This window comes from Chiroxiphia lanceolata, chromosome 1 (genome assembly GCF_009829145.1).
Source record: "Chiroxiphia lanceolata isolate bChiLan1 chromosome 1, bChiLan1.pri, whole genome shotgun sequence".
NCBI lineage: Eukaryota > Metazoa > Chordata > Aves > Passeriformes > Pipridae > Chiroxiphia > Chiroxiphia lanceolata.
In genome coordinates this window covers 2,766,937-2,782,203 of record NC_045637.1, presented here as the reverse complement: position 1 = coordinate 2,782,203, position 15,267 = coordinate 2,766,937, and the positions used below count along the sequence as shown (strand labels likewise).

General features: G+C 44.9%; 1 protein-coding gene across 12 annotated transcripts in view; it reads left to right on the top strand.

Moving 5' to 3' along the window:
- Positions 1–15,267, top strand: part of ADGRB1 (adhesion G protein-coupled receptor B1) — a 290,959-nt gene that overhangs the window by 248,483 nt on the left and 27,209 nt on the right. For 9 of the 12 annotated variants that reach the window (XM_032681110.1, XM_032681148.1, XM_032681138.1 and 6 more), the window contains 3 exons: positions 798–883; positions 6,624–6,722; positions 15,076–15,247. In XM_032681110.1, coding sequence (XP_032537001.1) covers positions 798–883; positions 6,624–6,722; positions 15,076–15,247 — 357 coding nt within the window. The remainder of the gene's footprint in view (positions 1–797; positions 884–6,623; positions 6,723–15,075; positions 15,248–15,267) is intronic. The other 3 variants (XM_032681157.1, XM_032681166.1, XM_032681181.1) reach the window with 1 other exon arrangement.

Below are 15,267 nucleotides of genomic sequence, written 5' to 3'. Positions count from 1 at the left end.
ACATCCCTGAATTTGGCCTGAAAACATTTCCCTGCAAGCCCCATGTGCAAAACAGCATCAACCACGTCGTTCTACAGCACCAGATGTTTCCCTGACAGCAAAACCAGGAGAGTGTCATTTTTTTCCACCATTTCTTTGCCTCCACGAGGGGGGTGGTGCTCATGTGTCACTAATGTTTGGATGAGGTTTGTGGAGCAGATGCAGCTGGCAGAAGTGGATGCCTTTGGAAGGGCACAGTGAGGAGTTTGGGATCACTTTGCAGGACCTCAGCTCTGTATTTTCCTGTGAATATTTATGCCTACTTGATACAGACATCCACACTCTCACTCTAAAAAAAACGGACCAAAGGAGTACATGGAGTTGTCCTGCCCACTGATTTTTTGGGAAATGACTGGATGGCTGACCTGTGTGCTGGGCCATCTGCAATTCTTCTTGCTCAGACTTGTAAATCTGAGCAGTTTACAAATTTGTCCTGGTTCCTGGAGATGTAGTTCACGGCTGGACTTGGTGATCTTGAAGATTTTTTCCAACCTTAATGATTCTGTGATTCCAAGACCTCTCTTTTCTGTTACCAGCTGCATTCTGCTCTCCTGAACTCCCTGCTGCATGGCCAGGGGAGGTGGGACAGGGTGGAGAGGGGACAGAGGGGGTGGTGGCCTGCAGAAGTGTGACCTGATTTGGGGAAAAACGGGAATAACTTCATTTGCCAAATGTTGGGGGGTTTTTTGCCTTCTGTGCTACCAAGTCTGAGCTGAGCCACTTGAGAACAAAACTGTGTGTTGTTTCTCTTTTGACAGGTGAACATGGTTATTGGCATTCTGGTTTTTAACAAACTTGTATCCAAAGATGGAATAACAGATAAGAAACTGAAGGAACGGGCAGGGTATGCCTTATCAATACATCTAAGTAAAGAGTGACAATCAAAACCAAAACCACCCAAGGTTGTGATCAATAACCAGACCAGGAGTGCAAAAAAAAAAAAAAAAAGAGATTGGAGATGGAAAGAAAAAGCAAAAACAGATTTAAACAAAATGAAAGAAGGAAACCCACGCTTGATTTAATCTCTTCGCTGTGTCGTTCAGTGCAGCAGGGACAAAAAAATCCAAGGAGCAGCACTGGGTTGCTGTGGAGGAAGGATAAAAGTTCATCTCTTTGTGGAAATGGCTTCAGCCCAGGCTGATGTATCCTCCCAAAAATTAAGGAGAGCAAAGTCACTGACTCCTGGGAACAGCAGCTGGATCAGAGAGAGACTCACCACTGCTGAGTGGGGCACATGGCACAGGCTGTGTGACAGAGAAGTCATGTCCAGTGGCTGGCAGGTGGCTGAGGGACAGCAAAGGGGTATGATACTTTTAAGGGAAGGCTTTTGGAGGCCTAGCAATGACAGGTCAGGAGATAGGTGCACATGTAAAGAGGAGGTTAGTTAGGAACCTCTTCTGCAAGGAAAAAAATCTGCTACCACCTGAGGTCCTTTATCTTCTCCACGGCCTCCACACCAAAGCCTGGGGCTTGTGTTACCTGGGTCTCTTTGTGGTATAAATCCAAGAGCTGCCTCCAGAGTCCTCATCCCCCTGGGGGTTGGCTGGGGCAGGGCTCTCTCATGGGTTCCTTCCAAACTCTGTTGACAGTGGATATTTTGCCATTGTCAGCATTCCCGGCAGGATGGTAATGTTGGTTCCCCTTTCATCTTCTTTTCTAGAAATGAGTTTTTGGCCTGCTCAGACTTTATCCCTGAGCTGTGCTCCAGGCCAGGGACAGAAATGGCACAGTGACACTCTGAGTCACATCAAATGCTCAGGTCAGCCTGGCTGATGTGTGTTGTTTGCCACTGCCTTGCTAGACTTATTGTTGCAGAGAAACTGTGTCCTTACCTGCAGCCAAGAAAGGCAGGGATGTGTGATCTTCATGTATCCATCGGATTTATCACTGTGTTCTTTATCACTTGTATTCTTGAAGGAAGAAGTTGTTTCCAAAGAGATGAGGAGAGCAAGGGGTGTTGTGGTGCCTCTTTACCACAGCTACAGCCAGAATGTAAAACCTTTGGAGGCTGGAGGAGAAGATAAAGGATATATCCTGCCTATTAAAGTGGAGGGAGAACGGTCTCCATCGAGTCTCAGAGGGTGGCAGCAGATAACACAGATGAGGCTCAATATTCCTGTCATTGCACTGTTGAGTAGTTGTGGTGGAAGTGGTTTTTAATTGACTGGTGGCAGCAAAACTGAGGGTAAAAGCAAACTCTCATCAGCACCTGAAATCCTGTGTTCAGTTTTGGGCCCCTCACTGCAGGAAAGATCTCGAGATGATGGGGCATGTCCAGAGAAGGGCAATGGAGCAGCTGAGGGGTCTGGAGCACAAGTCCTATGAGGAGCAGATGAGGGAGCTGGGGGTGTTTAGTCTGAAAAAAAGGAGGCTCGAGGGGGACCTTATCACTCTACAACTCCCTGAAAAAAGATTGTGGTGAGGTGGAGGTCGATCTCTTGTCCCAGGTAACAAGTGGCAGGACAAGGGGAAATGGCCCCAAGTTGTGCCAGAGGATATTCAGGTTGGATATTAGGAAAAATTTCTTCACTGAGACGGTTATGAATTATTGGAAAAGACTGTCCAGGGAAGTGGTGGAGTCACCATCTCTTGGAGTGCTCAGAAAACAAGTGGACGTGGCACTTGGAGTTTTGGTTTAGTGGGAATGGTGGTGGTTGGTTGAAGGTTGGACTTGATGATCTTGGAGGTCTTTTCCAACTTTTATGATTTCTATAAGGAACACAGGAACCTGTCAAGGTCCTGATTTCTGTGAGAAACACAGAAATCTGCCACAGTCATGGTAATAAAAGGAGACTTAACACGTTTGGATGATCAGAGGTATCAGTTGCCGCTGGGTTAAAAAGCATGTGAAGAAGTGACCTTGGTGCTTTGCTTTAAGCAGCTGCAAGAAGCAAGTGCTTTATTGTGGGTGATGCCTCCTTCACAAAGAGAGAGCTCAAGAAAATGCCCAGACTGCAGGCAGAGTCTGCAGCAAGGTAATTGCACTTGAAAGTCAGCCCTGCAATAAATGCTTTACTGGATTAGCAAAGCAGAGGGTTGCTGTCGCTCAGCCCCTCCCTCCCTAATCCAGACTGCTCACAGAGCGACCTTATTTAATACACAGCAGCTGGTTATTGATCACAGAGTTGTTCTTTAAAAACAAAAGCTGCAAAGCAACAACAACAACAACAACAACAAAGTCATTTTTTTCTGATGTTCTTTGTTTTTTCTTTCTTTTCTCTTTTTTCCCCCCTCTTTCATGTCCGTGTGTGTGTGTGCAGCACTTTTAAGCCTTCTCTGTGCTCAATGGTTTTGTTCTCCTTTCCCAAGTGCACCTGTTGAGAGTGTGGGAGCACTTTTGAGAGCCCTGGTGCCCCTTTTCCCTTAGTTAACTTCGTAGAAGTTATTCTGCTTCTGGCCTGGGCTTGGGAACCGTGTTGGAAGGTAGATCTGAAGAGAATCAGAATGAGCAATGGCCTTGGAGATGTTTGGATCTGAGGAGATGGTACAAAGAAACGTTGTGTTTCCTTTAGCAGAGGCAAGAAGTATGGTTCAGTGTTGCAAAAATGATAAAAAAGGGGGAAAAAAAACCCAGAATAGGGGAAAATAAAGAGCTATTGGATACTAAGAAGAGCCCAGCACACACACCACAGAGTGGTTGGCACTCAAATACCTCAGAATTAACAGTTCTCATGAAATAATACCTGAGACACAATAGGTTTTGCCCTGTACTTTGCACAGGAAATTACTGTGATTACGGTTGTCACATCTGTCAGAAAACCTTGACTTCCTAATGGCAGCGGCTTCATAGATGAATCACAAAGCCAGGCTGGGGAGAGTTGGGTGGGATTGCCTGGAGAGCTGGAGGAAGACACACAACTGCCCCACCACCTGTCCAGGAACAGGAGAAAGCCATCCAGGCACCTCCCAGCAGAAGGGTCTCTGTTGGTGACCAAGTGTTTGAGCTCTGCTGATGGGAGTGCCACTAAAAATGGATGTCTTAATGTCAGGAGCCTTTAAAATGAGTTTGAAATTTATTCAGGCAGCGTTTATTCCAGAAGCATTTGTGTGCTAACGCAGCCAGGGAGGAAGAATGAGACTATAGGGTATATTCACCAGGGCTAATTTTAGCCTGCTGAGTTTAATCTCTCTAGGCTTCCTCTGTAACTGCTGGAGAGAGACAAGAGCCTGGTTTAGTTGTTCCAACTTGCCCCTTGGAGGACTTTTACTTCTTTTATCTTCCTGTTGATTATAGAAACGACTCAAGAAAGTTTACCCCCATCCTTTGTGTGAAATATTCCCGGTACGACTGTCCTGGTGGGGTGTAACAGAGCTGGGCTGTCAGTACATAGAGAAGAAAGTAATTGGAGAGATAATAACTCCATTAAAACAGGAAGGGGTTTGGATTGCCCTTCATCTGGGAATGGTTCGTGTTGGAAGCAGCGCTCCTGCTCTTTGGGCTGTGTGTGATGTAAAGCACGGCTCAATAAAAGAGAGCAAAGTCCAGGCTCCAGTGAACACACCAGATGAGTCTGGGAGCTGGTTGTGGATATTTAGGAAGCAGCAAAAGCTGAATTAAATGGATGCCTCATTCCCCATGATTATTTCATTAGCTGCCCTTTCATACGTGCAGGCGCCAATACAAACCTGCTACGGAAATTCAATATATTAACAACCTCCTGCCCCCAACCAGAACAAATTAGAATGTAAATGTATCCACATCTGTGCCTACTGCTTACAACTTTCTGCATAAGTACACCCAACAGCAGCTACAGTTGTGTGTTACAGTTGGTCTTTTGGCCAGTTCTTTGTGGTTCAGTGTCATTCATGTTTTTTCTGGTACAGTTTTCCATCAAATTCCTCAAATCAATCTACTTTTTCTTTTTGCTGCCTATCTCTGCCTCTCTCTGTCTCTCTGCTTATCTGTTCTTTGTGGCTTATAGATTTGGGGATAAGCTGTATTTTTTTTTTTTAAGGGTCGTGCACTTAATGCCTCTCAAGACCCACTTTACCTTTGGTTCAGCCACTAGATTTACAGCATCCTTCCTGGAAGATATTTATCTCTGGACACAGGAGCTAATTTCCTCTGTGTCTGAAGGCTGAAAATTTCTGTGGGATACCTTAGTCATTATTTCAGAAGAGAGCAATGGCTTATGTCACTAATTAATTAAAAGACCAATCAATAGCCACTTGTCAGTGGGCCACTGGGCCCACTGACGATGCCGTGTTGGTGTTCATGGGGATGTTTTTTTGCCCTGAGAATGAACATAGAGCCATAAAAGTTAAGAAGTGATCTGTCAAGTGGCCTGATCTCTCTCCTGGGCAGGGCAGGGCTATAAAACCCCTCATGGTTGAGGCAAACGTGACCCCTCACCAGCTGCACCACTCTCAGCCAAGGGTGACACACCCGCCGTCCTCTGGCAGTGATTTTGTGCCTTCCCTGATGTCAGGCACTGCAGGGAGGTCTGGGGGATGGTTTGCAGGCTCCTTCCCATTTTTTTAAGCCAGATCTGATGTGGATGCCCACCTGTGCAGATCAGAGAGTGCACACACCTCGGAAATTCTGGGAAGAGTCAGGGCCAGTGCCAAGCTCGTGTGGCTTCCAGGCTCCTGGAGAAGAGCTGGCTTGTCAGCTGGGTGGGTTCACACACATCAGCCCCCAAAAATCATGAGTTTACTCCCTTTAGCAGATCCCTGCAGCCCCTTATCCCAGCAACCCACAATGCCCTGGTTGATCCCACGCAGAAAAAAGTGGGAGCAGCAGGCGTGGAGTAGTCTCAGGGTTCATCCCAAACATGTTTTCATCTGCAAAACAAGATATGAGAGAAGAAATGTCTCAGAAGTATTCAGCCAGTCCAGTTCCTTCCAGGGCAGGTTGGTGGTCTTACAAAACACCCAAGCTCATGCTTAACTCCCAGGACATAAAGAGTCCCATTTACGTTGTCCTTCCTCACAGCTGGAGCAGCCAAAGAGTGGCCTCTCTCCTGGTACCATGGGGAGATCCCAACCAGAGAAAATACATGATTTATCCCTTGCATTGCTGTAGGAAAGAAGATAAACAGGCACAGTCCCCACAGCCCTACTTCTTGCCTTCTACTGCACAGCCCTGCCACCTTTTTTGTTTTGGAGCAAAAAGGCCAGGAGGGAAAAGAGCAATTTCTCAAAAAAAACCCCAAACAAACAAAAAAACAAACAAACAAACAAAAAAAACACAAAAACAAAAACAAAAAAATAAAACCCAAATAAAAAGGAGGTGGAGACTGGGAGAGCAGTACTGGTTTCTCTTCCCTGGGTGCCAGAGAGAGACACCCTGAAACTGGGTAAACGTAAACCAACACAGTTCCACCCTCTCCAGCGGCACCAACAGTCTCTGAATTGCACATTTCCCCCCCCGTTTCCCGCATCTGGATTGGTACAGATGAGAGAGTTTTATTCCTGCCTGTCTTTCATTTCTCTTCCCGAACTGGGTATGGTTGGTTGGTTCCCTGTTTCTCCTTCCTTCCTTCCTCTCTTTCTTTTGGCTTCTCTGTTTCCCTTTCCTTTCTACGTTTGTGCTCATGAGCAAAGTGTTTTGTTTTGTTTCAGTCTTTTGGTTTTAATTGCAGTCAGATGGCAGTGCCCCTTTACGGGATGACGCTCAAATGTTCCAAGTGTGGAGTAGTTTCTTCTGCTGAAGTTTCGGCCACAGCCACCAGTAACGCCATGTTAGTTCCTCTAATTTCAACTTCTTTTCTTTCTTTCTTTCCACTTTCATTTTTTTTTTCCTTCTTTTAATTGATTTTTTTTTTTTTTTGCTTTTAGTTTGTTTTATTTCCCTCTTCCATTTCCCTGCACTCACCAGCCCTTGTTTGTTTTCTCTCTCCCCGTGTCCCTGCCCACCTTCCCCACATTTCCCAGCTCTCCCTGACCTCATTCTGTGGGCCATGAGTAGTGTAGGGCTCCTCCTGCAAATCCCTGGAGCTGATGGGCTGGATCCTGAAAAGCCCTTTATGACATGCTTAGATTTAAGCATGTGAGCAGCCCATGGAAGACAAAAGGACTCTGCATTTATTGCAAGCCGTGTATATGTTTAATTCTTCCACTGAATTTAGTTGCAGACTTAAAGATGTGATTCCGAGTAATTTTAGGGCTAGACAGGGACCTCAAAATCCAGCTCTGTCAACCACTTAAGCATCTTCATGAATGTTTTACTCCAGAGGCTGCAGAGCATTGAGAATGGTTTAAGTTGGTGAATCACTTCTGAATGTTGGGGTTTTTTGCTCTTAGAAAATGCTCAAGTTCAGTTTGATACCTCATAGGGCTGCGGGTCTGATTTGATAAGTGTTGACTGCCTCTTTTGGACCCCTAAAAGCAGTTGGAATTAATTCTCAAACTCTTAAAGCGTTTCATAGCTCTGAGTTACAAAAGTCAAAAGCTGTTAAATCTCTTCTTAGATGCCCCTGGAGTTAGTTTAAAAAGGAAAAAAAAAAAAAAAAAAAAGGAAAAGAATGCCAGAGCTTTGTTCTGCTGGAGAAATTGTTGCTATTTATATAGTTGGCTTTTTTCCCAAAGGTTAAGGTTGGAGGGAGAGTGATGAGGGAAGGTTTGTCTTTCTTCCTTCCCTTTTGGAAATTGCATTATCTGCATCATATCCAAGTGATGCTGTTACTTTGATTTCGGTGTCTAAAATAATGTATGTAAAATGTGTGAAAGAAACGGTCTTAGATCACTTGCAGTTTGGAAACTCCTACTTTTAATTAATCTAAACAAAAAGAGGCAGCTGAGTGTCAAATCTCAAAATGCAGAAAAAGAAAAGAAAATCAAAGCACAAGAGCAACCTGGTCCAGTGGGAGGTGTCCTGCCCATGGCAGGGGATTGGGATGAGATGATCCTTAAGGCCTTTTCCAACCCACACCATTCTGTGACTCTGTAGTTTTCTCTGTGAAATGAAAAACTAAACAAAATCTCATTTATTTTTCATTGCTAAAGTCATTTACTCACCTTTTGCAACGATGCCCAGCTGAGATGGGGAGATGGAATTGGTCCAGGCACGTGTACCACGAGTCTAGAATTAGCAGGTCACTGAATTTTGAATTCCTGAGACTGCAGAGGAGCTAAAACAGCAGATTTACTATTAATGAATTAGACTGTTAAATAGGAGAGGCTTTCTGTTCATAGTAAATTCATTTTAAAAGTTAAACAGTCTCAAATCCTTCTCCTGCACTGTCTGACATCAGTCTGTGATAAATCACATATTCTGATTCATCTCCAAATCAGACATAAAAAAAAAAGGGATATGAAAGCCAGATCTCCTGTTCATCCTGCTTTTCTAATTTAAGTGGATGGATAGAAATTGGGGGGCTCTTGGGAGAGAACATGTCTTTTGTTTCCCAGCAGCTAAATACCTCAGATGACAGATTTCACTACTAGTTTTGTGGTCTGGACACTCAAGTGTCCCATGCTCTTGTCCTTTGCAAAGGGACCACTGAGCAATCCATGGATTAGTTCCCTCAGCCTCATCTCCCTTTGTCATCCACTTCATTCTGCAGCTGAACTGTTGCTGTTTTTCCTCCCCCAAATCTATTGTTTGTCAAAAAGGCAAAGCCCTGATGATGCTTCATGCCGCTACCACCATTCTGCTGCCCTTCATCCTTCCAGACCTTGGAGAGGCTTTGTCATTCCCTTTTGGAGTCTTGTCATGTGAATCATATGCCAGGAGAATTCCTGGCTCCTCCTTGACCTGGAATGAGCCGTAGTTGTTTGGTAGGGAACATACCAAGGATGTTCCTGCCTTGTTCCTGCTGGGGTTGCTCATTCCCTCTCCAGTTTACCTCCCGTAGCTTCCAGAGGCTCGTTCTGGGAGAGCATGGCATGAAAAATAGATGCTTTTGCCCGTTTTTTCTTGGCAACTGATGGGAGAGCAGAAGGGGAAAAAAAATTTGCACTGGCAACTGTGCAGTGTCTTGACTTGGGGAATGATAAAAAGGGAATGATGAAAAGGTGACAGAAGTGAAAAAATCTTCACTGGAAATTATGCAATTTCTTGACTTGGGGAATGAAACAGGAAATTTTGAGTGTATCTGACTTGTTAAGGATTAGCCAGATTTGACAGGTGTAAGTTAAAAACACCTTTCCCTTTAGGTTGTGCTGAAGGAGACGCTGGGCAGATTTTGCCATTGGAGGACCTCTGTTCCCACATTTCCTTCTGGTCATTGTTACTTGTAGGGTTCCCCTCAGCCTGTGAAATATTGACTTATAATTAATTTGTCTTTTTTACCTGTGAAAGATATTTTATCTGAGATGGAAAACATATGGCAGAGTCATGGCATGTCTTGGTATTTACTGTGAATGAGGAGATCCACTGCAGAAAACAGGGACTGCTGATGGATGAGCGGGTGGATGGATGGATGGATTGATGGAAGTTGTTGATGTCCCATCCCTGGAAGTGTTCAAGGCCAGGTTGGATGGGGCTCTGAGCAATCTGGGACAGTGGAAGGTGTCCCTGCCCATAGCAGGGCTTTGGAATGAGATGATCTTGAAGGTCCCTTCCAACCCAAACCATTCCATAATTCTATGAAATGTCTGGACTCTCAAATTCTGACCACAGGGAAGAGACTGGCGCAAAACTAAGGCCCTGGTACAGTGTATTCTTCTTGCAGGCAACTCACCCAGGAGTCAACGTCAGAGAGTCCTCATGACCCTTCTCATCATCATCCCTCTTAAATCATTAGAAATTCCTGTGTCAAATCTCCCATCTAAAGTATTTGCCCTTTTTCTTGGCTCAAAGTCATTTCAAGGCATCTTAGATATCAAGTTTTCCACCTGTATTGTAATTCCAGCACCAGTGTGAGTCAGCATTTCCATGCCTGGCTGGTTTTATGAAGGAGACTGTTCCTCAGGAGAGCATTGTCCTCATGGTTCAAGGAGTTTGAAATCCCCCCTTACCTGGGGATAATACCCGAGTCCTGCAGGTCCTTGCTGGGACTGTCAGAGAACACCTTCCCTAATTAGGGAATAATCAAGTGAATAATCAAACAGTTCGTCCACAGCTGCCTCATCACCTCCCTGTCTCATTTGTCACAGATTCATCATGGAATGGTTTGGGTTGGAAAGGACCTTAAGAGTCATCTCATTCCAACCCCCCTGCCATGGGCAGGGACACCTTCCACTGGACCAGGTTGCTCAGGGCAGTTCAGAGGAATTTAATTTCCTGTTCCCCTGGTTCTGTGATTTATACTGCGGCAACTGAGAGAAGAATCATCTTTTGGGGAAAATAGAAATCACATCAGGTGTGGAGAAATCCCATTCTGTGTTGCCTGGGCATGAGAAGAACATGCAGAGTGCTCCCTCTTTTCTAGTTCCAGGTTTCTTGTCTTGTTTTTGTGGGCATTGAGTTAAAGGGAGGTTCTCTGAAAGTGTCCCTAAAATTGGGACAACACTCTTACTTTTAGGAGGAATAGTGTTTAAGTGCTTAAAAAGTGTTCAAGGCCAGGTTGGATGGAGCTCTGAGCAACCTGGTCCAGTGGAAGGTGTCCCTGCTCATGGCAGGGGGTTGGAACAAGATGATCTTTAAGGTCTCTTCCAATCTGAAGCATTCCACAGTTCTGTGAATCTGTGAATCCAAGTTAGAGGAGTGATAAAGCACGAGAAAATAAATAAAGTACATCCCTGCACTGTGATTTACCTGCAGCAGAACTGCCGGCATGTGAAGAACCATCCATTATGTTGAGTCCACCGACCTTCTCCCTTTCCAGAGCTCCTTCTGGGAGCTGTTTCTGAATTATAAAGTGATTTTTTCCTTCTGTTACTTCTTTAACTTACGTCACTGCTGCTCTGTCAGTGTTGAGTAATGAGAAGAATTGATCCCTTCCCTCTTTATAATGGCCCTTCACATCTCTATTGGCATGTCCTGTATTTCCCCCTGCACTTGCCTTTTCTCAGGGTGCAGCACTCTTCATCTTTCTTCATGTAGATCTTTGTCTCCAAAACCATTTATTTGCACTTTCCATTGCTCTCCTGTAAGTGCCATCACTTTATTCTGCTTCCTTTGCAAAGATGAAGACTCTCAAGGCTACCAGCTTGTGCTAAAGGACAAAACCAGAGCTAGTTTTTGTCATTTTGGCCAAAGGCTTCATCTGCTTGTGGTCAGAGCTGGGTCTGCTGTGTGCTTTCATAAGGCTTAGTGGTAGAACTTGTTTCCCATGGTAGAACATCCCATGTGCTAGAGAACAGGAGCAGCTGAGGGAGCTGGGATTGTTTAGCCTGGAGGAAAGGAGGATTTGGAGGATCTTATCTGTAACTACCTGAAAGGAGGTTGTAGCCAGGTGGGGGTTGTTCTCAGTAACAAGTGATAGAACAAGAGCAAATGGCCTCAGGTTGTGCCAGGTTTAGGTTGGATATTAGGGACAATTTCTTCACCAGAAGGGTTATCAAACATTGGAACAGGCTGCCCAAGGCTTCACCATCTCTGGAGGGGTTTAAAAGCCGTGTAGTTGTGGCACTTGGGGACATTTTTTAGTGGTGGCCTTGTCAGTGCTGGGTTAATGATTGGACTCCATGATCTCAGAGGTCTTTCCCAACATAAATAGTTCAGGGATAAAGCTGTGGACAATCCTAGAGTGTGACCATGCTGTCACACATCCTTGTAATTATATCTGGGGAGGAACAACGTGACACTACAACTGCACTGCTGAGTAACACTGGCATGGCAGGGTCACCTCACCATAAACCATCGTCCTCCTTCCAGAATGAATGATCTTCCCTGTCCCCCATCCTGAGTGCTGTCATGGGTGGCACAAATAAGAGGATGTGCCAGCTGATTCCTTTGTCTCGAGCCATACAAATCCTGGATCTGTTGATTGTAGCTAATCCATGATGGAAAGCCATTAGGTGATCACAATGTCGTTATAGAACGTCAGCATTTCATATCACATCACGTAACTTGACATTTCTTAAGTCCTGTGAGTTATTCTGGAAGTTTTTAAGGATGCTCCTAAAACAGGGACAGGTGGAAAGGTGGCAGAAGTGTGGGCTCTGCTGTGAATTCAGCTCACAGAAAATAGAATTAGGGGCAATCTCACAGAAAACCCTCTTACCTTCCCTTGAGTTTTCTTCTGAAATTTTCAGTCTTTATAGGATTGTTTTTATGGAGGGTTTGGGTTTGGTTTTTTTTTTTTTGAGTGTAATCTTTCATAAATCTAAGCAGAGCTCTGCCAGTGAAATTAGAGTGAGTTCCATTCCTGTGACCCGTTGCCACCTGCTGCCTGAGAATAAAGATTATGCATTAAGTGTCAAGCAGCATTTCCATAACATTCGTGAGGGATGAATGTTGTTGAGAAGGTGAATCACAAAGGGAGCAGAAAGGCCATACTCTTAGCTGATGTAAGTCAGCACAACTCAGGAAAATCCTGATTTACTCCAGCTGAATACGTGGTGTAATATTGTTTTCATCATCTGAGCTGGAAAGGCAGATGAGTTTTCCATCATCTGGTTGGAGAAGCAGAGGTTTATGTGATGATTGCTCGTGTTGGCAGCAGTAGTGAAGTCCATCAGGATATCTTGACTCAGAGGGAAGTGGAATAATTTTCCCATATGGAGGCACATGGATCAAGGGGCAGGATGGACTCACTGAGTGCATGTGAAGGCAGCAGGAGCTCTGAAGGGAGAGTTCTGGATCATTGCATCCATGCTCTGGATAGCAAATGGACTCAAGTGGTTCTCCTTAAAGCAGGTTTTGAAGACAGTGGATTCAAATCAAACCATTTGCTGAAGAGAAACATAAATTATATATAATTCACCTCCCCAGCAGCATCCCTTACAACCCCAAATCCACATCTAAATCTTGGATCCAGACCCAAATCATTGCCAGTGTGAGTTTGCAGGTCTTTCCAGGAATGGAAAACCCGCCCAAGCTCAGATGACCTGCATTCCCAGGTCAGATCCCTTCTCAGATGTGGTTGCCAGGTTTCTTGTTTGCACACTGGGGGTGGCAACATCCACAGGTGTGTGTACTAAGAGTGTTCTGGAAGACCAGAGGATTCCGGGGAGGAAAGTTGTCTGGTACAGACCTTTCCTAGGAGCTTTTATTGGTTTGATGGTTTCCCCTTGCTGCTGGAATTGCTTCATCTCCCCAGCCATGCTCTGGGAATGTTGTATTTGCTGATTCTTGCGTGGAAGACACATCTAGAGAGGTGCCTTATGGACCAAACCTTATCTTTCCTTTTGACTTTTCTGCCTCTCTGAGATGTTTTTTTCTCCACCTACTACTCAGCCAGATTAATAATGCCCCACCACAAATAATAGCAAAGGGAGATTTCAGTGTAATGAGGCAAATTCCAGAGGGCTGAGGGAGAAATGGAATAAGAAACTTCTGTTTGGGAGTTGTTTGGTTAAGGGCTGTCTGACTGCTGGGGTTTTTTTTGAAATAATGCTTTGAAGTGATAGTTCATATTGGACATTAAACAACAATGTTTTTCATTCTATATAAAATTACAAGATATCAGATTCTGCATGGTCTTTACCCTACATGGGGACCTCATAATGCTTGTTCTAATTTAAAATAAATTATTAATTCCATTTCCCTGCTCCCTTAGGTAAATTCTATTCCTTAATAATACTACTGAGGAACACATCTGAGTCTGGACAGGTTGTAGAGATATTGCAGTCAGGGCATCATTCTGACTATGAAAATAAACTGTCACTTCAGTGTGTGGTCACTACAGCAGAACTGATGCAACAACCCTTGCAAAACTCTTAATGAAACCAGGGGGTTATATCCTGATGTCCATCCCTGTATCCAAGCTCCAGCTTTGTCCAGGTAAAACTCTCACTGAGCTCTGTGAGAGCAGTACCTGCATAACCAGCAAGTAAACATTAAAAACTTGCTCATAGATCAGAGAATGGTAAGCAAGTCCCATGTAAGTACTGCAAAAACATGTGTCCTGGTATCTGTCCTGTAATTTATTGTGTTGCCTGTATTTGTTTGTTAGTGTTTAGGTTGAGGTTTGCTTGAAACTCAGCTTTTTATTCAGCCTGTGCCCAAATCTACTCTGATTTGTTGGGGAAAACCCCACAGAGAAATTCTCCTTGGTGCACCAGGATGACTGACAGCTTAAAATCTCCCCAGTAGGCTGCTAAAATTGCTTGGGACCCCTTTTGCTCAGGTTGCTGAATGCCCAAATAGTCCATGGGAGCAGAGCTGCTTTGCCATCTCTAGGGCCATCGTTTATAGATAAAGTGGAGATTTGTGGGGCAGCACTTGCATTACAGAAAACTGCTTTATCCAGTTTAGTAACTTGTGAATTAAAATGTGGCTTGAATCTCAAGTTATTTTAACCCAGGATGTCCACCCATGAATAAACTTATTTACAGGAATTGCTGAATATAGGAAAAAATTTGTTTTGGACAGATCACAGCAGAAAGCAGAAATTTTTCTGTCCACAGGAAAACTGGGTCAGGACTCAGTTCTCCTGGTGTTCATGGATGCAGTGTCATAGGGACCATCAGCTGTGGAGTAAAGGAGCACCAGCAAAATGTATCAGTCTCCACATCAGCTCTGAGCTTGTCTGTTCTAGTCACTCCAAACTGTGACACTTGTCCCAGTGTTGGTGTCTTCCATGTGCTGTGGAAGTCCAAGTGTGTGCGACCCAAGTACCGACAGCCATCGTGACAGACCAGTCTCTGCTGCAACTGTCCCCCTTCCCTTTGGCAACCTTCAGTGACTGTATTTTGTCTCCCTTTCCTCGGGGAACGTTGTGGATTAGTGGCAGAGTGGGAAGGGTGTGAAAGGGGGAGTGAGGTATCCTCATCCTTCCTCCCCACCTCCAGTTTTCTGCATGTTTGCACCATTGGAAAGTTGTCCCTCCCGCAGCAACGCGTCACCTCTTTTGGCAGAGTGAGTGTGCAAAGCATCCTCCTGCTTCCCTGAGAGAGGGGCTCAGAAAACATCCAACATCCAGCACAAGTAGATGTTTGCTGGAGGAGTTTTCTGCAGCCCCATGGGATCAGGGGGCTGGATTAACATCCCCCGTGGGAATGGGCGAGGCTAAAGCTGAGTCCTCTTTTCCTCTACTTTGACAGGGCATCCCTTTGGAGCTCCTGCGTGGTCCTGCCTCTCCTGGCCCTCACCTGGATGTCTGCAGTCCTGGCCATCACAGACAGACGTTCAGCCCTCTTCCAGATCCTCTTTGCTGTCTTTGACTCCTTGGAGGGCTTTGTCATCGTTATGGTCCATTGCATCCTGCGGCGGGAGGTGAGACAAAGGAGTCCTTC